A 20,569-nucleotide genomic window follows, 5' to 3' on the forward strand; every position below is an offset into this window, starting at 1 on the left:
AGTTATATCTTGTCAAATTTAGGAATGTTTTTGTCAAAATCGAGAATTTTACCTGGTACTTTATGCGTTATGCCACAAGTGAAACTCTTCCAAAGGTTCAATCCTCAGTGTGGGGATACTAAAAATACAATTGTGAATTACTTAAGGCTTCCCACCGGTCATGGCTGACGGAAAAAAAACATGCTATCCTGTGGATTAAATAAAGGGTTCCGTACGATTTTTCATGCAGATTCCCGAGTTGGACAGAAAGATTTTGTAAAGTTTGAAAAGATACACCTGAAGAAGGTTGGAAGTTACATCAGCCAAAACCTCGTGAAAATAAAACTCAAGATAAGAACAATAGTCGAAATAATCCAAATAATGCAAATTATTAATTTACATCTAAAAAATTCAGAAACATAATTCTTGACTTCATATTGCAAATGCTATTTTCAATTTTATTTTCAAGGCAAAAATTGTAAACCTGACTATATTTGAAATTAGTTGTAATAAGTAACTCCGGGTGAACACTGCTAATAATAGATATTTAGCAAGCTAAGGTGTCTTGCACTTTAATAGCTTCCAATCTATACTTGCTTTTATAAGAAGGCTTGCTAAGAAACCGAGGTTAATTAGTACTTTTATTTTATCGTTAAAGATAATTAGCAGGTGAAGTTGGGTGTACTGGGAATCAGTTGAGATCGAGAACAGAAGAACTTTTACAAGCGTTGAGGCAACATGTCAATATGGACAGTTGGAATTCTTTTGCTTTTCTTGCTGTCACTGCCTGTGTTGTCAGCGAAGAAGCGGAGACACAATAAGCTGAAACACTATGATGCTGCTTGGAAATCCCTGGATTCTCGACCCTTACCAAAATGGTACGACGCCGCCAAGATTGGTATTTTTATTCACTGGGGAGTCTTTTCAGTGCCGAGTTTTCAGTCAGAATGGTTTTGGTGGCACTGGAAGGGTAAAAAGAAAGCAAACTATGTGAAGTTTATGGAGAAAAATTTTCGTCAAGGATTTTCCTATGCCGAATTTGCTCCCTTGTTTACAGCAGAGTTTTTCTATCCTGATCAGTGGGTGGATCTGTTTGAAGCCGCAGGCGCCAAGTGAGTTCTGTTTTTGATTCTTTTATATAAGTTTTGTCTCCATGTCTTCTTTTTTCCTCCAGAAGTTGTGGCAGAAATAAAGTTTCCTCTTGAGTTGAAGTCATAAGATTCCTTGACATTTTTGCTCAGAGAAAAGTGTAGTATCTGTTCTACAACTACATCTTTTCTGTTGGAAAGTGATGGTGGTCAAGACTAACACACTAACTAACAATAATTAACAGACAATCAGACTAACAGCATGGGTGTTCTAAGTTCGAAATCAATTTCTTACACAAAGATCACTTTCACTTAGGATGTTGGCAACCTTCACGTGGTTCCTTCTATAAGTATCTGATGTTTTTCTAGAAAGAATTCTGACTAGAAAAATATCGGGGAAACCAATGCTAACAATAGAATCTTTAGATTCATATGATATCATGATGATCTTTTCTGTTTTCAGTCAGTAAAGAAAAAATCCTTTTAGACTGAGGCAATTTAAATTTTTTCTAAAAATCCAGAGTGCCCATTTTTGTGAATTGAATTTACCCTGCATTAAAAATCAACTTTATGCCTAATTCTGCTCTCGTGGAGAGGCAAGTAAATAGGGACTCCATATCCTATTTTTATTATTTTCGATTCATTAGGAGTTTTAACATGAGTCTTAACCAGTGATTGCTTACTAGCAAAAACAGGTGGTGTTTCCTGAAGTCTAAGTGACAACAAATCTCTCCAAATTTCCAGTAATTTCTACTTCTTTTTGTCATCAATACAAACAAGTTTGTGTTATCGCAATAGCCGTTTATCATTGAATTCTTATTGATAACAGCTGATGGTTTTCTCTGGAATTTGAATGACAATAAACCTCCTGCTTTCCATGCCCGTCCGCTGGAAGTCAAATTGGTGTTTTTCCTTCCCTTTGACCCTTTATTAGCATTTTCTGTCACATTTTTTTTCTTCTTCGTTATAACTGTGTTCTGGCAGTCTCCATCTGTTCCACCTATTTTTTAGTTATGTTTTACGTAGAGTTATTCCATTTTAACTTACATGTGGTCAGTGTCGCTTGGCTATTATTATTATGATAAAAATACAAATCTTATCCAACTCTATAAACACACTATTTTTTTGTAGATATAAATATTATACGTATTTAATTTTATTTATATCAATTAATTATTTATTTTTATAAGTCCTGTCTGAATAGATATTGAACACTTTGTATATACAATCGCCTTCTGTTCCATACATATATATATATATATATATATATATATATATATATATATATATATATATAACATATATATATATATATATATATATATATATATATATATATAACATATATCTATAATATAAAGCTGAACGTCTGTGTGTGTGTGTCTGCGCCTGACCTCCATAGAATGGAAATATGTCCCAAAGTTTAACAAGGTTTTTTAATATAGATCCACAGAATATTGTGATAAGTGTTTCAGTGTGAATAGATATGGTATAATAAATTATGGGGGTTATCTATTTTATTTTTGCTTTCATCATATTTTGCTTTGGTTTTGATACCCCCAAATTCGAAGCTATCTCTTTACAACCCTTCCTTTTCATAACCTATCATACTTTCATAAATCAGAGTCCATTTTCTGTAGACTGTTTTTGAACCCAGTCAACGACGGGTACTTTTGAACATATATATATATATATGTAATATATATATATATATATAACACATATATATCTATACTCCTATAAATTCGTTTTTCTTTTGTGTGTATTAATATTCATATTAAAATACCTCTTTTCTATTTATTTAAAAAGAAAATACAGTTTTCTTATATATGGGTTGTGGAAATCCGTTCACTAGCAAAAGATTTAGCTAATTTGCATATCCTTTTAATCATTCATTTTAATTAATTCCCTCTTAGATTTTTCGGTTTTCTTATGGGATGATCATCTAGAGTTAACTATTACGTGTAATTATATTTATGCAGATATTCTACATGATTTATACTTGCATAATATTTGCGTAAAATCTTTACAGTAAACAAAAAATTGTTTCCATATATATTTATGTATACGTGAGATTTGGGAAAATTTGTGATCGGTTTTCGGCCAGAAATTTGGCGATTAAGGGGTCAAAGTTCAACGATTTTACCTTTGAGAACTCTACCAAACTCCTCCGAGAATTTTGGGTCTAAACACTTGAAATTTTAGATATTGGTTCCTTGGACATGGATCTAACTTAATAATTTGATTTGAGCCCAAAACAAATTAATGTTAAGGGATTATAATAGGGGTCGAAGTTAAAAAAATTGACCGCTTTTTTCTTTTTTTTTTTTGCTCAACATACACCTCCAAATACCCGGGCAACGCCAGGTACCCATGCTAGTATATCTATAAAAGTGAACGTGTCTGTGTGTCTGTGTACATTTCCCTACGCAATGACTCATATAAATAATGTAATTTATAATTTATTATAATAAATATTAAATGTAATTTATAATCTATCATTTTACATGTTACCTTAAAGCAAATCTATTTTAAAAATCAGCACAATTTTATTAATGTTTTGTAGTGATAGAATCGTTTAATATTTATGGTTACGAATATAATTTAATATTGTTTTAATAGATTTTATTTTCAAGGCGATTTTTTGTAAGTTTTACAAAACGTTACACATTCTTTTGAAAAGGTAATTACTATTATTTAAATATAAAATATATCTGCAGCAAAGTGCAAGTAATTCAGCTAGTATATATATATACATATATATATATATATGTATGTATCTATGTATGTATGTGTGTGTGTGTGTGTGTGTTAGTATGCATATATATAATATATTATTTTATAAGTGTGTATATATATATATATATATATATATATATATATATATTTAGTAAAACTGGTAATTAGTAAAAACCTGAATAGAGTACTCAATACTATTGCAGAGCAAATCTGTGTTTTATTTTTTTTATTACCGTTTTAAATAAAAAAATGAAACATATATATATATATATATATATATATATATATATATATATATATATATATATATATATATATATATATATATTCTCCCACATACAGTACGTGTCATCAGTGCGGCTATCTGAGGAGCTGTGAAACAGCGAAACAGTACTGTATGTGGACGATTATATATATATATATATATATATATATATATATATATATATATATATATATGAACAAATGATTAATAAAACATGTTAAAAAACATCTTGAAAAAGAGTTAAAAACATATTTAATTTTAAAAAGGAAGCACAAGATAAGTGGATAGTCCTCTCTCTCTCTCTCTCTCTCTCTCTCTCTCTCTCTCTCTCTATATATATATATATATATATATATATATATATATATATATATATACATATATATATACATATATTCTCCCACATACAGTACGTGTCATCAGTGCGGCTATATATATATATATATATATATATATATATATGAAATAATAATAAAGAAAATATATATTTTCTCATCCATCATCAAATCTGAATCTTTATTTGTTTCTTTCAACTCAAATGCGTCTGCAGTTACTTTATCTGAATATTTTTACTTTTAAATATGTCTTATGTTCTTTTTATCTACCAAGCTTTATATTTCATCCTTGTCATTTATACAATGTTGAGTTCTAAAATACTTTTTATTCAGGAAATATTCTCAAAAAATATAAAGCACGGAAAGAAAAATGCTTTAAATGTGTTTAAAAAACATCCAATAATATTTTTTTACGTTTTACTCTGTATCTATCTATCTATCTATCTATCTATCTATATATATATATATATATATATATATATATATATATATATATATATATATATATATGTGTGTGAATGTGTCTGTGTACAATTCCCTACGCAATAACTCTGTCAGACTTGAAATTTGATATACAGAGTATTGAGATTTGGGGAAATTTATGTGATCGGTTTTCGGCCAGAAATTTGGCTGTTAAGTTCAACGATTTGAGCTTTGAGAACTCTACCAAACTCCTCTGAGAATTTGGGGTCTAAAGACTTGAAATTTTAGATTGTAGAGGACTAAGATATATCAATCCTAATCCCGTTACAAAATAAAATAATGAAACGAATGGAATGAAGGAAACAATAACTCAATTGGAATAAACATGTCGTTTATTTTCTGTTGAAAATAAAAATGGTTTAGGTGTAACACGTGTTCATTCAGGCGTTGACGACTACATGCGGGGAAAAGAAAGGGATGGAGTCGAGGACGAGAAATGGCCTCCCGCACGTAGAAAGGAGAATAGAAAAGGAGTGTTTGCCTCAGCAAAACCGTGCGTTCATGATAGCAGTCGTCCACGTGGAAAAGTCTCCAAACCAAGAGCTATGGACACCGAACTTGCCTGGTTGACGAAACCAGGCAAAAAGGGAAGCAAGAGAGGAAGTTGAATAGTGTTGTGGACTTTTATATCGGAGTGAGTGTTCTGACTGCGCATGTCTGGAATTGCTTTCAGGGGAAGTGACGTTTCACATGTGTGCGTACTTGTGCACATATGTGCGCGTACATGTGTGTGTGTGTGTATGAGGATGTGTATATGCATGCGTGTGTGTGTGCATATGTGCGTGCGTACATGTGGGTGTGTATATGTGAGGAAAACATGTTCGAACAAGACTCCCCCTCCTGGGGAGAAAAAAATATATATATACAAGAGAAACGTATTTCGTTTTTGTTTTTTTATGTATATTTTTTTTCTTTTCTTTTCTTTTTTTTTTTTTAATAAGTTATGTATTGTTTGAAATGTTTTGGCCAATGAACTTTTCGACCAGTTTTTGTTGTTGTTTGTGGTGTGTTGTTTTTTGTAATTTCTTTGTTCGTTTTTGAGTGTGTATGTTCTTGTATTGGACTAGGAGAAACGTGTAATTGTTCGTCTATGAATGCAGGTTTAAGTCTGTCTATTGCTATAGTGTCTTTTTTTCTCTTTTTAAAATAATAAAATACTTTTTATCTCTGTCGAGAACTAAATAAGGTCCGGAATAATTTGGACATAGTGGTTTTTTTACTGCGTCGTTCCTGATAAAAACGTATTTACAGGTGTAAATATCGCTTGGAATGAAAATGTTTGTGTCTAGGTTTTTGGTTGGAGTAAATTTTAATTGTGACATTTTGTGTTTTAAGTCCGTCACAAAAGTTGTCGTTGGGGAAATGTCTGTATTGTTTTCACAGAATTGTCCTGGTAAAATCAGCGTTGATCTGAAAACTAATTCTGCAGGTGTGATCTGCAAATCTTCCTTCACAGTGTTGCGAATTGCTAAGAGAATGAGTGGCAAATTGTCTGACCAGTCCGATTTGTTTTCGTTCATAGCCAAAGATGCTTTTAATTGTCTATGCAATCATTCCACCATACCGTTTGCGCAAGGATGGTAGGCAGTAGTCTTAATGTGCTTTGTTCCCAACAAATGGTTGAATTCAGCGAAAAGAGTTGATTGGAACTGTGAGCACCTGTCTGTTGTGATTACGGAGGGCACTCCGAAAATCGCTATCCAATCTTGTAAAATCGCTCTGGCTATTGTTGCGGCTGATATGTCTTTCACTGGTATTGCTGTCGGCCATCTGCTGAATCTATCGACTATAGTAAGGATGTGGGTATGACCTTTTGAAGTGGGCAAGGGTCCAACCAAGTCGATATGAACATGAGTAAACCTAGCGTCTGGTACACTGAAAGTTCCTGAAGGTGTTTTTGTGTGCCTGTGAACTTTGTTTTTTTGGCAAGGAATGCAAGTTTTGGTCCAACTACGGATGTCCATATTCATATTTGACCAAACAAAACGTTCCGCTATTAATTTCACGGTGGCACGTTTTCCTGGGTGGGACAAATTGTGGAAGTGCTGGAAAACTTGTCGTCTGAGGCTGGGTGAAATATAAGGGCGAGGGTGATTTTGTGAAACACCGCAATAGAAATTTTTTGTTCTGAATGGTATCGGTATTTCTTTCAGCTTCAGTGAAGTTTTGTCCATTATAGCTGGGAGCGTGGTATCGGTTAATTGCTCTTGTGCTATTAATTCCATATTTAGTGGAGTAGAATTTAAAGAAGCAATTGTTGCGTGAGATAAAGCGTCAGCTATAACGTTTTCTTGTCCTTTTATGTACCGTATATCGGTAGAATATTGGGCTATAAAGTCCAGATGTCGAATTTCTCGTGGACCATATTTGTCGACATGTGTGTGTAGAGTAAATGTTAGAGGTTTATGATCCATATAAATGGAAAATTTTCTGCCCTCGAGGAGATGTTTAAAGTGCTTAATTGCAAGATAAATTGCAAGTAGCTCTCTCGAGAAAGTACTATATTTAGTCTGTGCTTTGTTTAACTTGGCAGAGAAGAATGAAATAGGGGTCATTTTGTTGTCAGAAATTTGTAGAATGACAGCTCCTACTGCTATTTCCGATGCGTCCGTCGTAAGTGTAAGTTCCGTTGTATCGCTATCTTGGATATACGTAAGTTTGGTGAAGTTTGCCAAAGCAGTTTTCGATTGTTCAAAGGCCTGTAGTGCAGGTCATTCCAAAACGAACTGTTGGTTTTTGGTTCAGTTTTTTAACAAGTCTGTTAAAAGTGCGAGTAACATGGAACAGTTAGGCAAAAAGCGTCGGAAATAGTTAATTATGCCTACAAAACGGCGTACTTGTTTGACAGATATCGGTAGAGGGAAATTCGAAATAGCACTTACTTTTTCAGGCAAAGGGGAGATTCCATTCTTGTCAATTAAATGACTGAGAAATTGAACTTCCTGGTGGCCAAAAACACATTTATCGGTGTTTAGTTTAAGACCGAAATGTGACAGTCTTTCAAAAGTTTGTTCCAGGTGTAGCTGGTGTTCTTCGAGGTTTCTGCTGGTGATTAAAACGTCGTCCACATATGCGAATATGAACGGCAGACCTCTGAAAACTTCGTCAATCAAACGCTGGAAAGTTTGACAGGCATTTCTCAGCCCGAAAGGCATCCATAAAATCTCATAAAGGCCAAATGGTGTGGTCAGTGCGATTTTATGAATGTCCTCTTCCGCGACTGGAATTTGAAAATATGCCTTAATGAGGTCCAGTTTGGGGAAAATTGTGGCGCTTTGGAGTCCATTGACGAAGTCATGGATATGGGGAATAGGATATCTATCTGGAACAGTTTTCGCGTTTAAGCATCTAAAATCTCCGCACGGTTGCCATGTGGTGTTGTCAGCTTTCTGTACCATGTAAAGTGGTGATGACCAAGCACTTTTTGAGGGCCGTATTATTCCCATGTGGAGTAGGTTTTGAAATTCGGAGTTGGCAATTTGTATTTATCCGGTTTCAAGCGTTTGGGAGTTGAATAGACAGGCGGTCGTGTTGTCTTAATATGGTTCTTAGTGCTATGTTTAATGGGGTCCGTGTTTTTATACGGCTGGGAAAGTTGAGGAAATTTTTGGAGTAACCGGCGGACATATAAATCTTCGGGTAGGGCAGTGCTGATTCCGGTGGTTAAAAATTTCGAGGTAATTCCTCTCACTGAAATCTTCGTTTCGTTGTCTGTCAATGTGTGATGAGTCATGTCGACAGACAGGTTGAAATGGGCTAAAAAGTCTGCCCCCAAAATTGGAGTGGTCACGCTGGCTATGGTGAAATTCCATTAAAAATTTCTTCGCATTCCAAGGTTTAAATTTAAAGTTTTTTCGCCAAAAGTGGGTATTTTTGTACCATTGGCGGCTTGTAGGCTGAAAAATTGGGTCCCTATTGGGTGGCCATGCGGTGTCGGTATGACGCTGATTTCCACTCCGGTGTCTATTAAAAAGTTATATCCGTTAATTTTGTCACGGATATAAAACACACGACCTTCTTTTTGTGCTCCAGCCACAGTCATCATCGTTACTGTCTGGAAGGTTCGTTTTCCTGTGCTGGTTTTTTGAACGCGCAGGGTGTAGTGTATTTCATCGCATCGACGCCGAATCTCCTGTGGTAGAAACACACATCTTGTCTATGTAGTGACGTGGATCGGTTCCTGCTTGAATTTCTTCGCCTGTAACTTCGCCGCATGTCATTGTAGTTTCTGTGATAATGTTGACATGTTTGAAGTACGTTGGCTAGCTGCTTCGAAAGCTTTTCAACGGCAGACTAATTCCTCGTCTCGGTTTTGATCAGGTTGCCGAATGTTTAATGCCATGGTTTCGCTGTAGAAGTCTGAAGGGTCGAGCTTCAAAACGATACCAATCTCGTGAAAATCCGTCGCCTGTGTTGAAAGTTTTAGGCAGACAGACATACATACATATATACATACATACATACATACATACGAACAGACAAGTGAGATTTATATTATAGACGACCAAGTTGATAAACACATTGGTTAGGAATAAAAGTGTAGTTGTATTTCTCACATTTGAAAAGAATTAACAATTCTATGCACATCTCTCCATGTTGAGGCAAGTTGCGGACTGGCTTCTATATATATATACTAGCGGGGGTACCTGGCGTTGCCCGGGTGTTTGGAGGTGTGTGTAGTGTTAAATAAAAAAGAAACCGGGGGGGGGGGTAAAAGTTGGTAGGATCGAACCCGAAGCCCTGAGGCGAAGTTTGAAAATAAAATCGGCCAGCCAAAATGAGTTACTGAAAGATATTTGAATTTATTTAAGTAAGAACCAAATTGACGGGTGCGTGCACAGAAGTCATAGAGCAATAGCTATTCAGCAAATGAAGTCAATGACCAGGTTTGTTTGTTATAAGCGAAGTAAAAAAAGAAAACAACGTTAAAACTTAAGCGGGGGGGTAATCAAAACATCGAAAAAAAAACACAAAAAAACTAACGTAAGGCAAACGAACGATATTAAATGTAAAAATCGAAAAAAAAAAAAAGAAATGGCTTAAATAAGCCTGTTTCGATATTAAAATTTAAAAAATCGGTGGGTATCCGGGTATTTTTGGGTGTGTGGTCGGGGGTGGATAAGCGAAGTAAAAAAAAACAGAAAAACGAACGTTACATGAAAAATGGCTTAAATAACACTGGTTCAATATTTAAATTTAAAAAATCAAAAAAAAAAAAAAATAGACATCTCACACCACGATTCGAACCCAAAACGTTTAGATAATGAACCAATGCGCTAACCAACTAAGCTAACACGACATACATGAAATTTACTCAGTTTTTCAACTATTTAAAATAAATCAGGTCATGACGTCATCTGACGCATGTGTAGAACCGGTCGTCGTCGTGAGAGGACCGTTTTTGTTGCTCCCCCTGTCGATTTCGAGGTGAAAAAATGAACATTTTTGGCCAATTTTTCGATATTTTTCGAGCAAAGGATGGAGCTTCGATATGATACCGAGTTTGTAAATTTTCGCCGTGTCTGTCGAAAGTTTTTAGCGGACACACAAACACACATACAAACATACAAACATACATACATACACACATTTTCGCTTTTATATATATAGATAAAAGGCAAAACGTGTGTGTGCACTTTTTTGTGTATGTCTGGCAAAGGATTTGGGGGCGGTGCTCGGTCGGGTCACTCCTTAAAACTTTTTATATACTGTCTAAATTATAATATCTACAAGCTACAAACAGAGGTCACGTCTATCTTTAATTTGCCTGACTTTTATGTACTATTTTTGAGATTTTTTTCGATCGCCGTGTCTTCGTTTCGCTTTTCAGCAAAACTGAATCCACACTATTAATTCCCTGGCATTCGTGGCAGGGATATCCACAAAGCAAATCGGTTTTGATCAATGCGTCAAAAACTGTCATATCAGACAATTGCTTTTCAAATGGACACCCTCAGTTTTTATCTTGGGTAAACAAACAGCCAAAGTTGGAGAAAGAAAAAACTGCCTTGCAGCAAAACTTAACTGCCAAATATGTTTGACCTCATTATCATTTAATTCGTGCACCTGTCAACTTTATAAGTCTTAAATTAAAACAGTTTTCACTCCCTCACCTCTTGTGGCCAAGCAGGTCAGATGTCACGTTTTTTTCCCCTTTCTTTTCCACCTTCGCATCAATGCTTCAGGTTCGAGCCTACCTTCCTACCAAATTTTTTTTTCTTTTACACCTCCAAACACCAGGGTTTTTGTTTTTGATCTATCTCAGCCCAACACACACAACTACAAACACCCAGCCAACACCAGGCACCCCCGCTAGTTCTCTCACTAAAACAGAAAAAAGGAAAACAAATATCTGCCAATGAAAAACATTTTCTACGACCACCTCCTTTTGTCGATACATGCCAGTAACAGGATGGCATATCAGGGCAACTCTAATAGATCTAACCCCTATTCGATCACTCCAGCACCTTGGGTTTTTGTATTTTAGGGAGTTGAGTTAATGCTTTTCGGGCATTCCCTAATAAAATAAATATTTCAACACAAGCTACTGAATAAACGAACAAACGACTTTGTAAAACTTGCAAGGAAAAGGTTTATTGAAGCAAGGGAATGATGCCATTTAGATATAGCTAGGGTAGAACTCATCTGCCTTTGCCCGGTAGTTAATCCCAAGTGGGAATTGAAGATACTGGTGTAGGCAGAGAGAGAGTGTGAGGAAACAAGTCCGCTCTCTTTAACGTCTCGCTGGAAAAGGGTAGAGTTTTTTCTCGTCCGGGACGGAAGCAGTTATAGTTCCTTAAGGGGGTAAGGAAGATCCCTGTGCTATGCCTCTGATTGGTCAGTATGTGCCATATCGCACAGTCAGGGGAGGCACTGACGAACAAGAAAAGAGTTCTATTTGTTTCTGCTGCATTATCCTCTCATGAAATGTCTCTAGAACAGTGGTTACCTTTTTTGGTCTGAACACTTCAAGAAATTTCCTAAAATTTATATTGTGTTCAAGGATAAGTTTTGCAAACTTTGACCAAAATTTTATCCAAAGAAAGTCATAACTTTATTCTTTAATTTGCAAGGGAAATTTCATATGTAACCAAGAAAAAATCAAAAATTAATATGGAAAGGAACTTTAAAAAAAAAAAGAGGTTGGGAATCGCCGTCCTAAACTTCAGAACTTTTTCTGAATACATGGTTAGATTTAATCTATTCAACCATGTTTTTAATGGCCATTTAATAGCAATGCTTAACCCTTAAATGAAAGCAAGAATTTAGTACAAATTTAGTACATTGCAAAAAAAAAAAAAAAAGAGAGAAAAAAAGCAGCATATCGGCAATACCTTACTTTTCTCTAAACTTTTTTCATGCCTTTCTTATTTTATTTCTTGTTTTATTTTTTTAAGTCACACACACACACACACACACACACACACACACACACACACACACACACACACACACACATTAAAAACTGCAACCAGCCCCAAAAAGAGACGAGGAACTGAACTAACTCAAGTCTACTGCAGAAAAACTGTCAAAACAACTACAAGACTGACTACAAGTAGACCGTCAGTACTAGCTATAGAAAACAAAGTTTTAGTAGATGCCAAAGTGACAATGATAAAACAAATATTTTTATTATCACGAAAGGTTTGGTATTGAGACACTGTATACACCCAACAACACGAATCTGGTAAAGACAACGACTGTTGCTGGATTTTTGACAAAAGGTTGTCTATTTTATATCCATGACAACATTCATGGATATAATATTTTAATAGACATTGGAGCTGAAATAAGTGTGATCCGACCAACACAAATTCAGGAGACTATGCCACAGTCTTATCACCTACAAGCAGCTAATGGTGTCAAAATACCAACTTATGGAGAAAAATCTCTGAATATTAATCTCAGCATGCGACCAAATTTTTGTGGCATTTTATCATAGCCAGCTAATCACACACTAACAGACAATCAAACGAAGATTTCGGTAAGAGAAATCACCTCAAGATACTAATCTACTGGAATCAGCTCTGCCTTACACATATATTCACCAGCTCTAGATATATCTAAGGCTTTTGACAGGGTATGACATGAGGGTCTCCTCAGGAAGATTAGATCATATGGTATCACTGGTAGAATACTTAACATAATTAAATCCTTCTTAGATAAGAGAAAAATCCAGGTTGTCCTCGACGGTCGTACATCTAAACAATATGATATAAATGCGGGAGTGCCCAGGGTTCTATCCTTGGACCTCTGTTGTTCCTGATATTCATAAATGACCTCCCCGACAAAATTGCCTCTGAGATGGGTATATATGCTGATGACACCACACTCTATGGCAGGCACGACAGGAAGATGAATGAACATATTTCTAAAGAAATGGCAGAAACACTAGAGGAAGACCTCCAATCTGTAGTGGAATGGGGACAAAAATGGTTGGTCACGTTCAATGCCGCCAAGACTAAACTAGTTTCATTCAATAATTACAAGAAACCCTCTCTACCACCTATAGCAATGGCCAACGACTCTTTATCTGAGATTACATCTTTCAAACTCCTTACATTATTTCGTAGTGTATTTCTTTTTCATTTATTGTTTGGGAGAATTATGCAAATCCCCCCCCCCCTGAATTATTATCTTGCATCTCTTTAGGGATTTTTATCATCAGCCCCCAAAATCAACAGAAATTAGACTATTCCTGTAATGACTTAGTCCATATTTATTGCGATGTAATGGTGGTTCAGTGCAGTTCTAGAAAATTTACCCTCCCTGGCTTTGCCTTCTCTCTTTGAGAATAGGTTATTTTATTGCTAATCGTGCGAGACGCCCTTACTGAGGAATTCCGACGGGGAAGCCCAGGCATTTTTTGCAGGTTGCTGACTTCTCAGTCCAACTTTCCGCCCCTGGTGTTACAGTTCTTGCGGTGGGAGAGAACTAATAACTTTTGTTTTTTTTTACATAGAAGTCACCCCTTTATCAAGGCCCGGAGGCCACTCAGGGATAAGGGTTATTGCGTGTACAGTAACCAATGGGACAATATCGTAGTAATTGTTAGTAATGGAGATCTGATAAAGTGTCTTACTTAAGGGGGCGGTTTATCAGGAACTTGTTTATGTTGGACTTGAAGACATCCAAGTTGTAGTCAGGTGGGAAACAGATAAACGGAAGAGAGTTCCACAGGCGTGCACTTCTAAGAAAGAAGCTTTGTTCATGGAATCTGTACGAGCCTTCTTCAAGTCTCACACAAATACACACATTCACATTTCAAGCTATGTCATATACATACGTGCACACAAACATACACGCCCACGTCCACACATGTACACATATTCATGTTCGCATACATACACCCACATTCACATGTATAGACACACACGCTAACGCGCACACAAACACACACTTCCGCTTTCTAGGGAAAAATACACATGCGCAAATGACCACCGGAAATGAGTATAAAACAAAGAGACAAGCTGTTTCTAACCCTTTTTAGGACCAACTCTCGACCAGAGAGGTTGGGATAACCAGCCGCCTCCCTTTTGGGAGGCGCACGCTCGCGCGCGTCACGCCCACTTACTACTATGTATGGGGCACGAGCTAACAGACTGTATGTACACATTCCCACTCTTTCTCTCTCTATCTACTACTGGTCCCTGAGAACACCTTCGCGTAGCTGACTACTAACTGATGTCAACTCTCATATCCTCTTCTTTGTCTACACGCTGGACTATCATTCTAATTTTCACTACAACACTCATTTCTCTTCCCACGCGCGAACAAACGATAGTGACCCAAACTTGAGATGAATACATATTTCCTATTCTTGCTACAACACCAGTCCTGCAACGAACATTGGTTACACACGCGCGGACATGAACACATGTTATAACTAAAACATTCATTCTTTCAACACCAAACTCACTTATATCCACCAACACCGGAGTCTTTATTTCGATACGGTCCATTCTATCTACAAATATGGTGACCCCTTTATTTAAATGAAATGGATGAAGTTGAACGAAGCACTCATACACACACAGACTCTCTCTCTCTACAACAATAAACCAGCTAACAACGAGAGACGCATGGCAAAAAATACACTTTTCTTCTCACCAGTGAACAGCGAGAGACGCACGCAAAACTAACCACATGTGGTACCCTTTTCTTTCACTTGTTTCTTTCACGAAACAAATTCCTGTTCGTTTAATTCAGTTTAACACTTTGTTCGTTTCTTCCTTGAGACAATTCATTTTCCCTCGCAACGCGAGAGGAGCACGCATTTCATCCTATGCCACAAGTCCACAACAAACTGGCGTCCGACTGACGCGAAAACGAACAAGCATGGCGACCCTACCTTTTTTGAAATTAATTGTTTTGAGCGAGATGCGCATTTTATTTGATAAAAAAAAAAACGAACTTTTCAACAAAGAAAAAAAAGTGACCTACTACCGACAAGTATCTCAACGAACAACAATGACGAAACCCTCGTCAGACTCGTTAGAAAACGAACACGGAGCTGTACACTTCTTACCGAATTTTAAAAACAAATTCGAGCTCGACAAACATTTTCACGTTTCCTGACATTACCCTGCAACAAACACGAGGAGCAAATGACATAGGCCTATGCAATTCCCTCCCGCACAGCAGACGCAACAACAAAGAAACAGGACATCTCTATCAACACATAGGAAGAAGTTGAATCAACAATACGAGTTGAGATGCACCACGCACGCTGATAAACTCAAAACTTGGAAGTTTCGTTGACAGCCGGCAACCAAACTCATCATTCAACAAGAACGAATGCGCGACTAGCACCAGTCCAAACGATGCACACATTACCGCGGACTCACATGCGAAGATACCGTCAACTGGGCACACACACGACACCGTCAACACGAAACAAAAATTTTCCTTCCAAACTAACAATTCACTTCTCTGTCCAAGCAACTCTTTGCACATGTCAGCACACAACAAAAACCAAACAAACAAATGTCAGCCTAGAAAAGAGTAAACGCATTTTCCACGTGTAAGTAAATACTTTTTTTTTACAAACACACTCCGTTTTTTGACATTCCATTCTTTTTGACGTTTTTCAAACAACCACATCAACAGCAAAAAAAAAAAACAGGACAAAAAATCAACTGCTGAAAACATTACTCACAAAAAAAAAATATATATACACTGCATGTATTTTTTTTTTCCTAGGAAGGGGAGTATTGTACGAGCCTTTTTCATGTCTCACACAAATACACACATTCACATTTCAAGCTATGTCATATACATACGCGCACACAAACATACGCGCCCACGTTTACACATGTACACATATTCACGTTCGCGTACATACACCCACATTCACGTGTATAGACACACACGCTAACGCGCACACGAACGCACACATGGACGACGTCACTTCCGCTTTCTAGGGAAAAATACACATGCGCAAATGACCACCGGAAACGAGTATAAAACAAAGAGACAAGCTGTTTCTAACCCTTTTTAGGACCAACTCTCGACCAGAGAGGTTGGGATAACCAGCCGCTCCCTTTTGGGAGGCGCATGCTCGCGCGCGTCACACCCACTTACTACTATGTATGGGGCACGAGCTAACAGACTGTATGTACACATTCCCACTCTTTCTCTCTCTATCTACTACTGGTCCCTGAGAACACCTTCGCGTAGCTGACTACTAACTGATGTCAACTCTCATATCCTCTTCTTTGTCTACACGCTGGACTATCATTCTCATTTTCACTACAACACTCATTTCTCTTCCCACGCGCGAACAAACGATAGTGACCCGAACTTGAGATGAACACATATTTCCTATTCTTGCTACACCACCAGTCCTACAACGAACATTGGTTACACACGCGCGGACATGAACACATGTTATAACTAAAACATTCATTCTTTCAACAGTAAATAAACGACACATTTATCTTATCCATCAATTGAGTTTTTGTTTCCTTCAATTCCATTCATTTCATTATTTTCTTGTGGCGAGCTAGGGTATTATACCCTGGTCCGCAACAAATCTACGTTTTGATTTAGGCACAGATAAAGTGTAGGGAAAATTACTGACAGTTGTTTCAGCTAGACAGGTGTTTTTCGTGAAAGATTGGCGAGGGGGGGACCAGAGATTGGAGTTCAGACGAGCACTTGCCATGGAAGTAGTGATAAAACAACGACAGGCTTGCAACGTCCCTTCTGTGGGAGAGAGGTTGCAGAGAAGAGAAAAGGGCATCTCACACTAGGCTACAAAGTCTATTTTGTACTCTGCAAGGCAGGATAGGCTGTTTTTAGCAGCTCCTGCCCAAATATGGCAGCAGTACTCCATCTTTGGACGTACTAATCCTAACTCTAACCAGTTTTAAGACAGGTGTGATTCTATAAACATACGGAAATTGATACCCTTATGCGTATAGTATTTATTCGATTGATTTATGCTAAAGGACCGTATATTTAAAATGTAGCAAATTAAATACAATGGTAACATAATACGGGTAGTAAATATGCGAAACAATAATTTATGAAGTTTTGCCCCTATAGAAAGTGCCCTTATAGAAATGGTTACTATCAGGTGATACGGTCTACACTCTACACCGTAAGTCACGTGTTAGTTAGTGAAAAATAACAATGGCGGTTTACTTCTCCTTTTATTTCCTAATTTCTGTAATTACAGTTTCTTTGGGTCACTTTCAGCCAAACTGGAATTCTTTAGACACTCGAGCAATTCCAAAGTGGTATGATGAAGCCAAAATCGGCATTTTTATCCACTGGGGTGTGTTTTCGGTGCCGAGTTTTCGATCCGAATGGTTTTGGTGGGACTGGCGTGGCAAAAACGATTCGGACTGTGTCAAATTTATGGCCCAAAATTTCGATCCGGGTTTCACGTACCCAGAATTTGGCCCAATGTTTACAACCGAATTCTACGACCCTGAACACTGGGCTGACATATTTCAGGCTTCTGGGGCCAGGTAAAAAAAAAAAAAAAAAAAAAAACTTAGGTTATTTGTTTTATTTTTATTGTTTATTTTACCGTTTCTGTCTTTTTTCTTTATTTTTATTTGTTCAAAAGTTTGGTACTGGTAGTCCAGACATTAAAAAATGAAAATATCGAAAAAAAGGTTATATTGCACGTATTCGTTATGGAACGAAGTTCTCCGAAAAAAAAATTACTTAATTTCATCAAATCGTTTTTTTTTGTTTTTTTTTTTTACAGCGAAAAAAACAAAAAAAAAAAAAACAAAACAATTTGTTATGATACCGAGCAAAAGGTTCGATTTTTAGGAAGAAAAGAATTAAAGATGGGGAGGGAGTGTCTGCGTTTTAACTGGAGTTATCTCCCGTGGCGTTTATAAAATTCAAACAAAAAATTTAAACAAAATCCAAAATGTCTGTCTTCAACGCGCTCTCATAAAAACATGTTTTTCCGCTGTAAAAAAAAAAAGAAAATACTTGATCAAATTAAATGAAATTTTCTTCAGAGATCTTCAGTCCATAACATACGTACAATATAACCTTTTTTTTCGATAATTTGATTTTTTTAATGTCTTGACTAAATTGTACAAGTACCAAAAGTTTTTATTGTTAACCGACTTAAAAAAAAAAAGAAAAGTAGTTGCCCCCTCAGCTCTGAATCCTAAATACTTTGCAATGCAAAAGGTAAATACATAAATCGGTACTAATAGCGGAGAGGGGACAGAGATTTGTTCACATGTACAAGCCCCCCCCCCTATTTTTTTTTTCGTCTTTTTTTCAATTTTTTCAGCGGATTACTATCGAATGGACACTAATCTACCAGATTATAAAAAAGGGTGCTCGTGCACTTACTGATCCGCGCTATTTTTTAAAATTTTATTTCCAAGTTTAATTAAAGTTTTATATGTTTTTTGTATTCGATTGTAAGGTTAAAGTATAGAATAGTTACAAAACACCCCCCCCTCATGTTAAGAATGGCTTTTTAAATAATAACGTTATTATTTCAGCACGGATCAATAAGTGTGCACTACTGCACTATTACTAAAAAAAGGGCAATATTTAAATATTTGTAAAGGTGCTCAGGTGCCTCCAACGTGCGCCACAGTTTTAACCTCCCTCTTGTAACACTAACACGATGTAACTGTAATTTAATATTATCATCCTAACTTTTTATTACCATTTAAAAGAAGCAGCTTCAAATAAGCTGCTAATATATATTTATATTTTAAATTTTTACAGCATACAAAAATAATGAAATGCGAGACAAAAATCGTGTTTACATTATCGACGCTTTAAAAACAACGTTCCTATATAGTGACGTTTTTGAAGCCTTAGACGCACTAATGCTTTAAAATTCATTTTTTTAGGTGTTCTACCACGGCCACCGAGATATAGCCGTGTTTCTACCCCCCCCCCCATATTTCATGGTCCGGAAACTAAAGAAATGTAGGTCGATAAAATTCCAACATTTTTTAAAGCTGAAAAGATCAAATAATTAAAAGTAGTTTATATATATACTGCAACAACAACAACAAAAAAAAAAAAAATAGAATTCTAAAAAATAATTATTTTTAAAAAGTTTTAAAAGATATTAAATTCAAATATTATGCGACATGAAGTTTAAACAGATTTTTTAATAACAGGTTTATAAGACTACTGTACTGTGACAATAAAAATACCCGTCTAGCTGAATCCACTGTGAAAAATTTCCCCCACTCTTTATCTGTGCCTAAATCAAAACGTAGATTCCATGAACAAAGCTTCTTTCTTAGAACTCCACGCCTGTGGAACTCTGTTCCGTCTGCCTGCTTCACACCTGACTACAACTTGGATGTCTTCAAGTCCAACGTTAACAAATTCCTGATGAACCACCCCCTTAAGTAAACACTTCATCAAATCTCCACACTAACGTAATGTACTTGCAATAACCCTTATCCCTGAGTGGCTTCCGGGCCTTGATAAGTGGTGACCTCCATGTAAAAAAAAAAAAAAAAATCCAAAATTAGCCTAAAAAAAATTTGTTTTGATTTTATTATTCAGGTGCTAATGCACTTACTGATCCGCACTATTTTTTAAATCGTATTTCCAAGTTTAATTAAAGTTTTATGATATGTTTTTTTATTCAATTGTAAGGTTAAAGTACAGAATAAGTACAAAACACCCTCCCTTCCCCATCTTAAGAATGGCTTTTTAAATAATAACGTTATTATTTCAGCACGGATCAATAAGTGCATGAGTACTCTTATTCAAATTGATAGAGGGTGATCTTTGTTTTGCGCCTTTTTTCAAAAAAGTATGGAGGCCTGTTAGCAGCATTATCTTTAGATACATAATTGTCAACACAAGACGTTAAAATTAATTTATTAACTCACGTTTGTGTAGTTCGTTAATAAAAATGTATTTGTTTTACAAACGGTAAATCTTGTATTGTTTTTTTATGCATAGCAAAAAACGTTATTTTCATTAACAATTATAACGCGAATTCCCATCCATAGAAATTGACATGAAATTATGACGTCACTATTAATGTGTACAATGGTGACGTTTTGTAAGAAATTTAATTCTCACATCCCAATTTACTCTCTGCAGAGGCAAAAGAATCCACAAATACAAAAGCCATATCTTTCAAACTCAAAATTTATTCAAATGTAACAACAATGAAAGTTTATTGGTTCTAGTATTGTCTTTTTGCAAAATGG

General features: G+C 36.1%; 1 protein-coding gene across 2 annotated transcripts in view; it reads left to right on the top strand.

Moving 5' to 3' along the window:
• Window positions 1-561: 561 nt before the first annotated feature.
• Window positions 562-20,569, top strand: part of LOC145286321 (alpha-L-fucosidase-like) — a 66,754-nt gene continuing 46,746 nt past the window's right edge. Inside the window, exon 1 of one of the 2 annotated variants that reach the window (XM_080135243.1) lies at window positions 562-1,091. In XM_080135243.1, coding sequence (XP_079991369.1) covers window positions 718-1,091 — 374 coding nt within the window. In that variant the 5' untranslated portion in view covers window positions 562-717. Of the gene's footprint in view, window positions 1,092-17,486; window positions 17,867-20,569 lie in introns of those variants that run through there. The other variant, XM_080135244.1, reaches the window with a different exon arrangement.

The sequence above is a fragment of the Euprymna scolopes genome, chromosome 10 (assembly GCF_053919585.1).
Source record: "Euprymna scolopes isolate OS-2025 chromosome 10, ASM5391958v1, whole genome shotgun sequence".
In the NCBI taxonomy this organism is placed as follows: Eukaryota; Metazoa; Mollusca; class Cephalopoda; order Sepiida; family Sepiolidae; genus Euprymna; species Euprymna scolopes.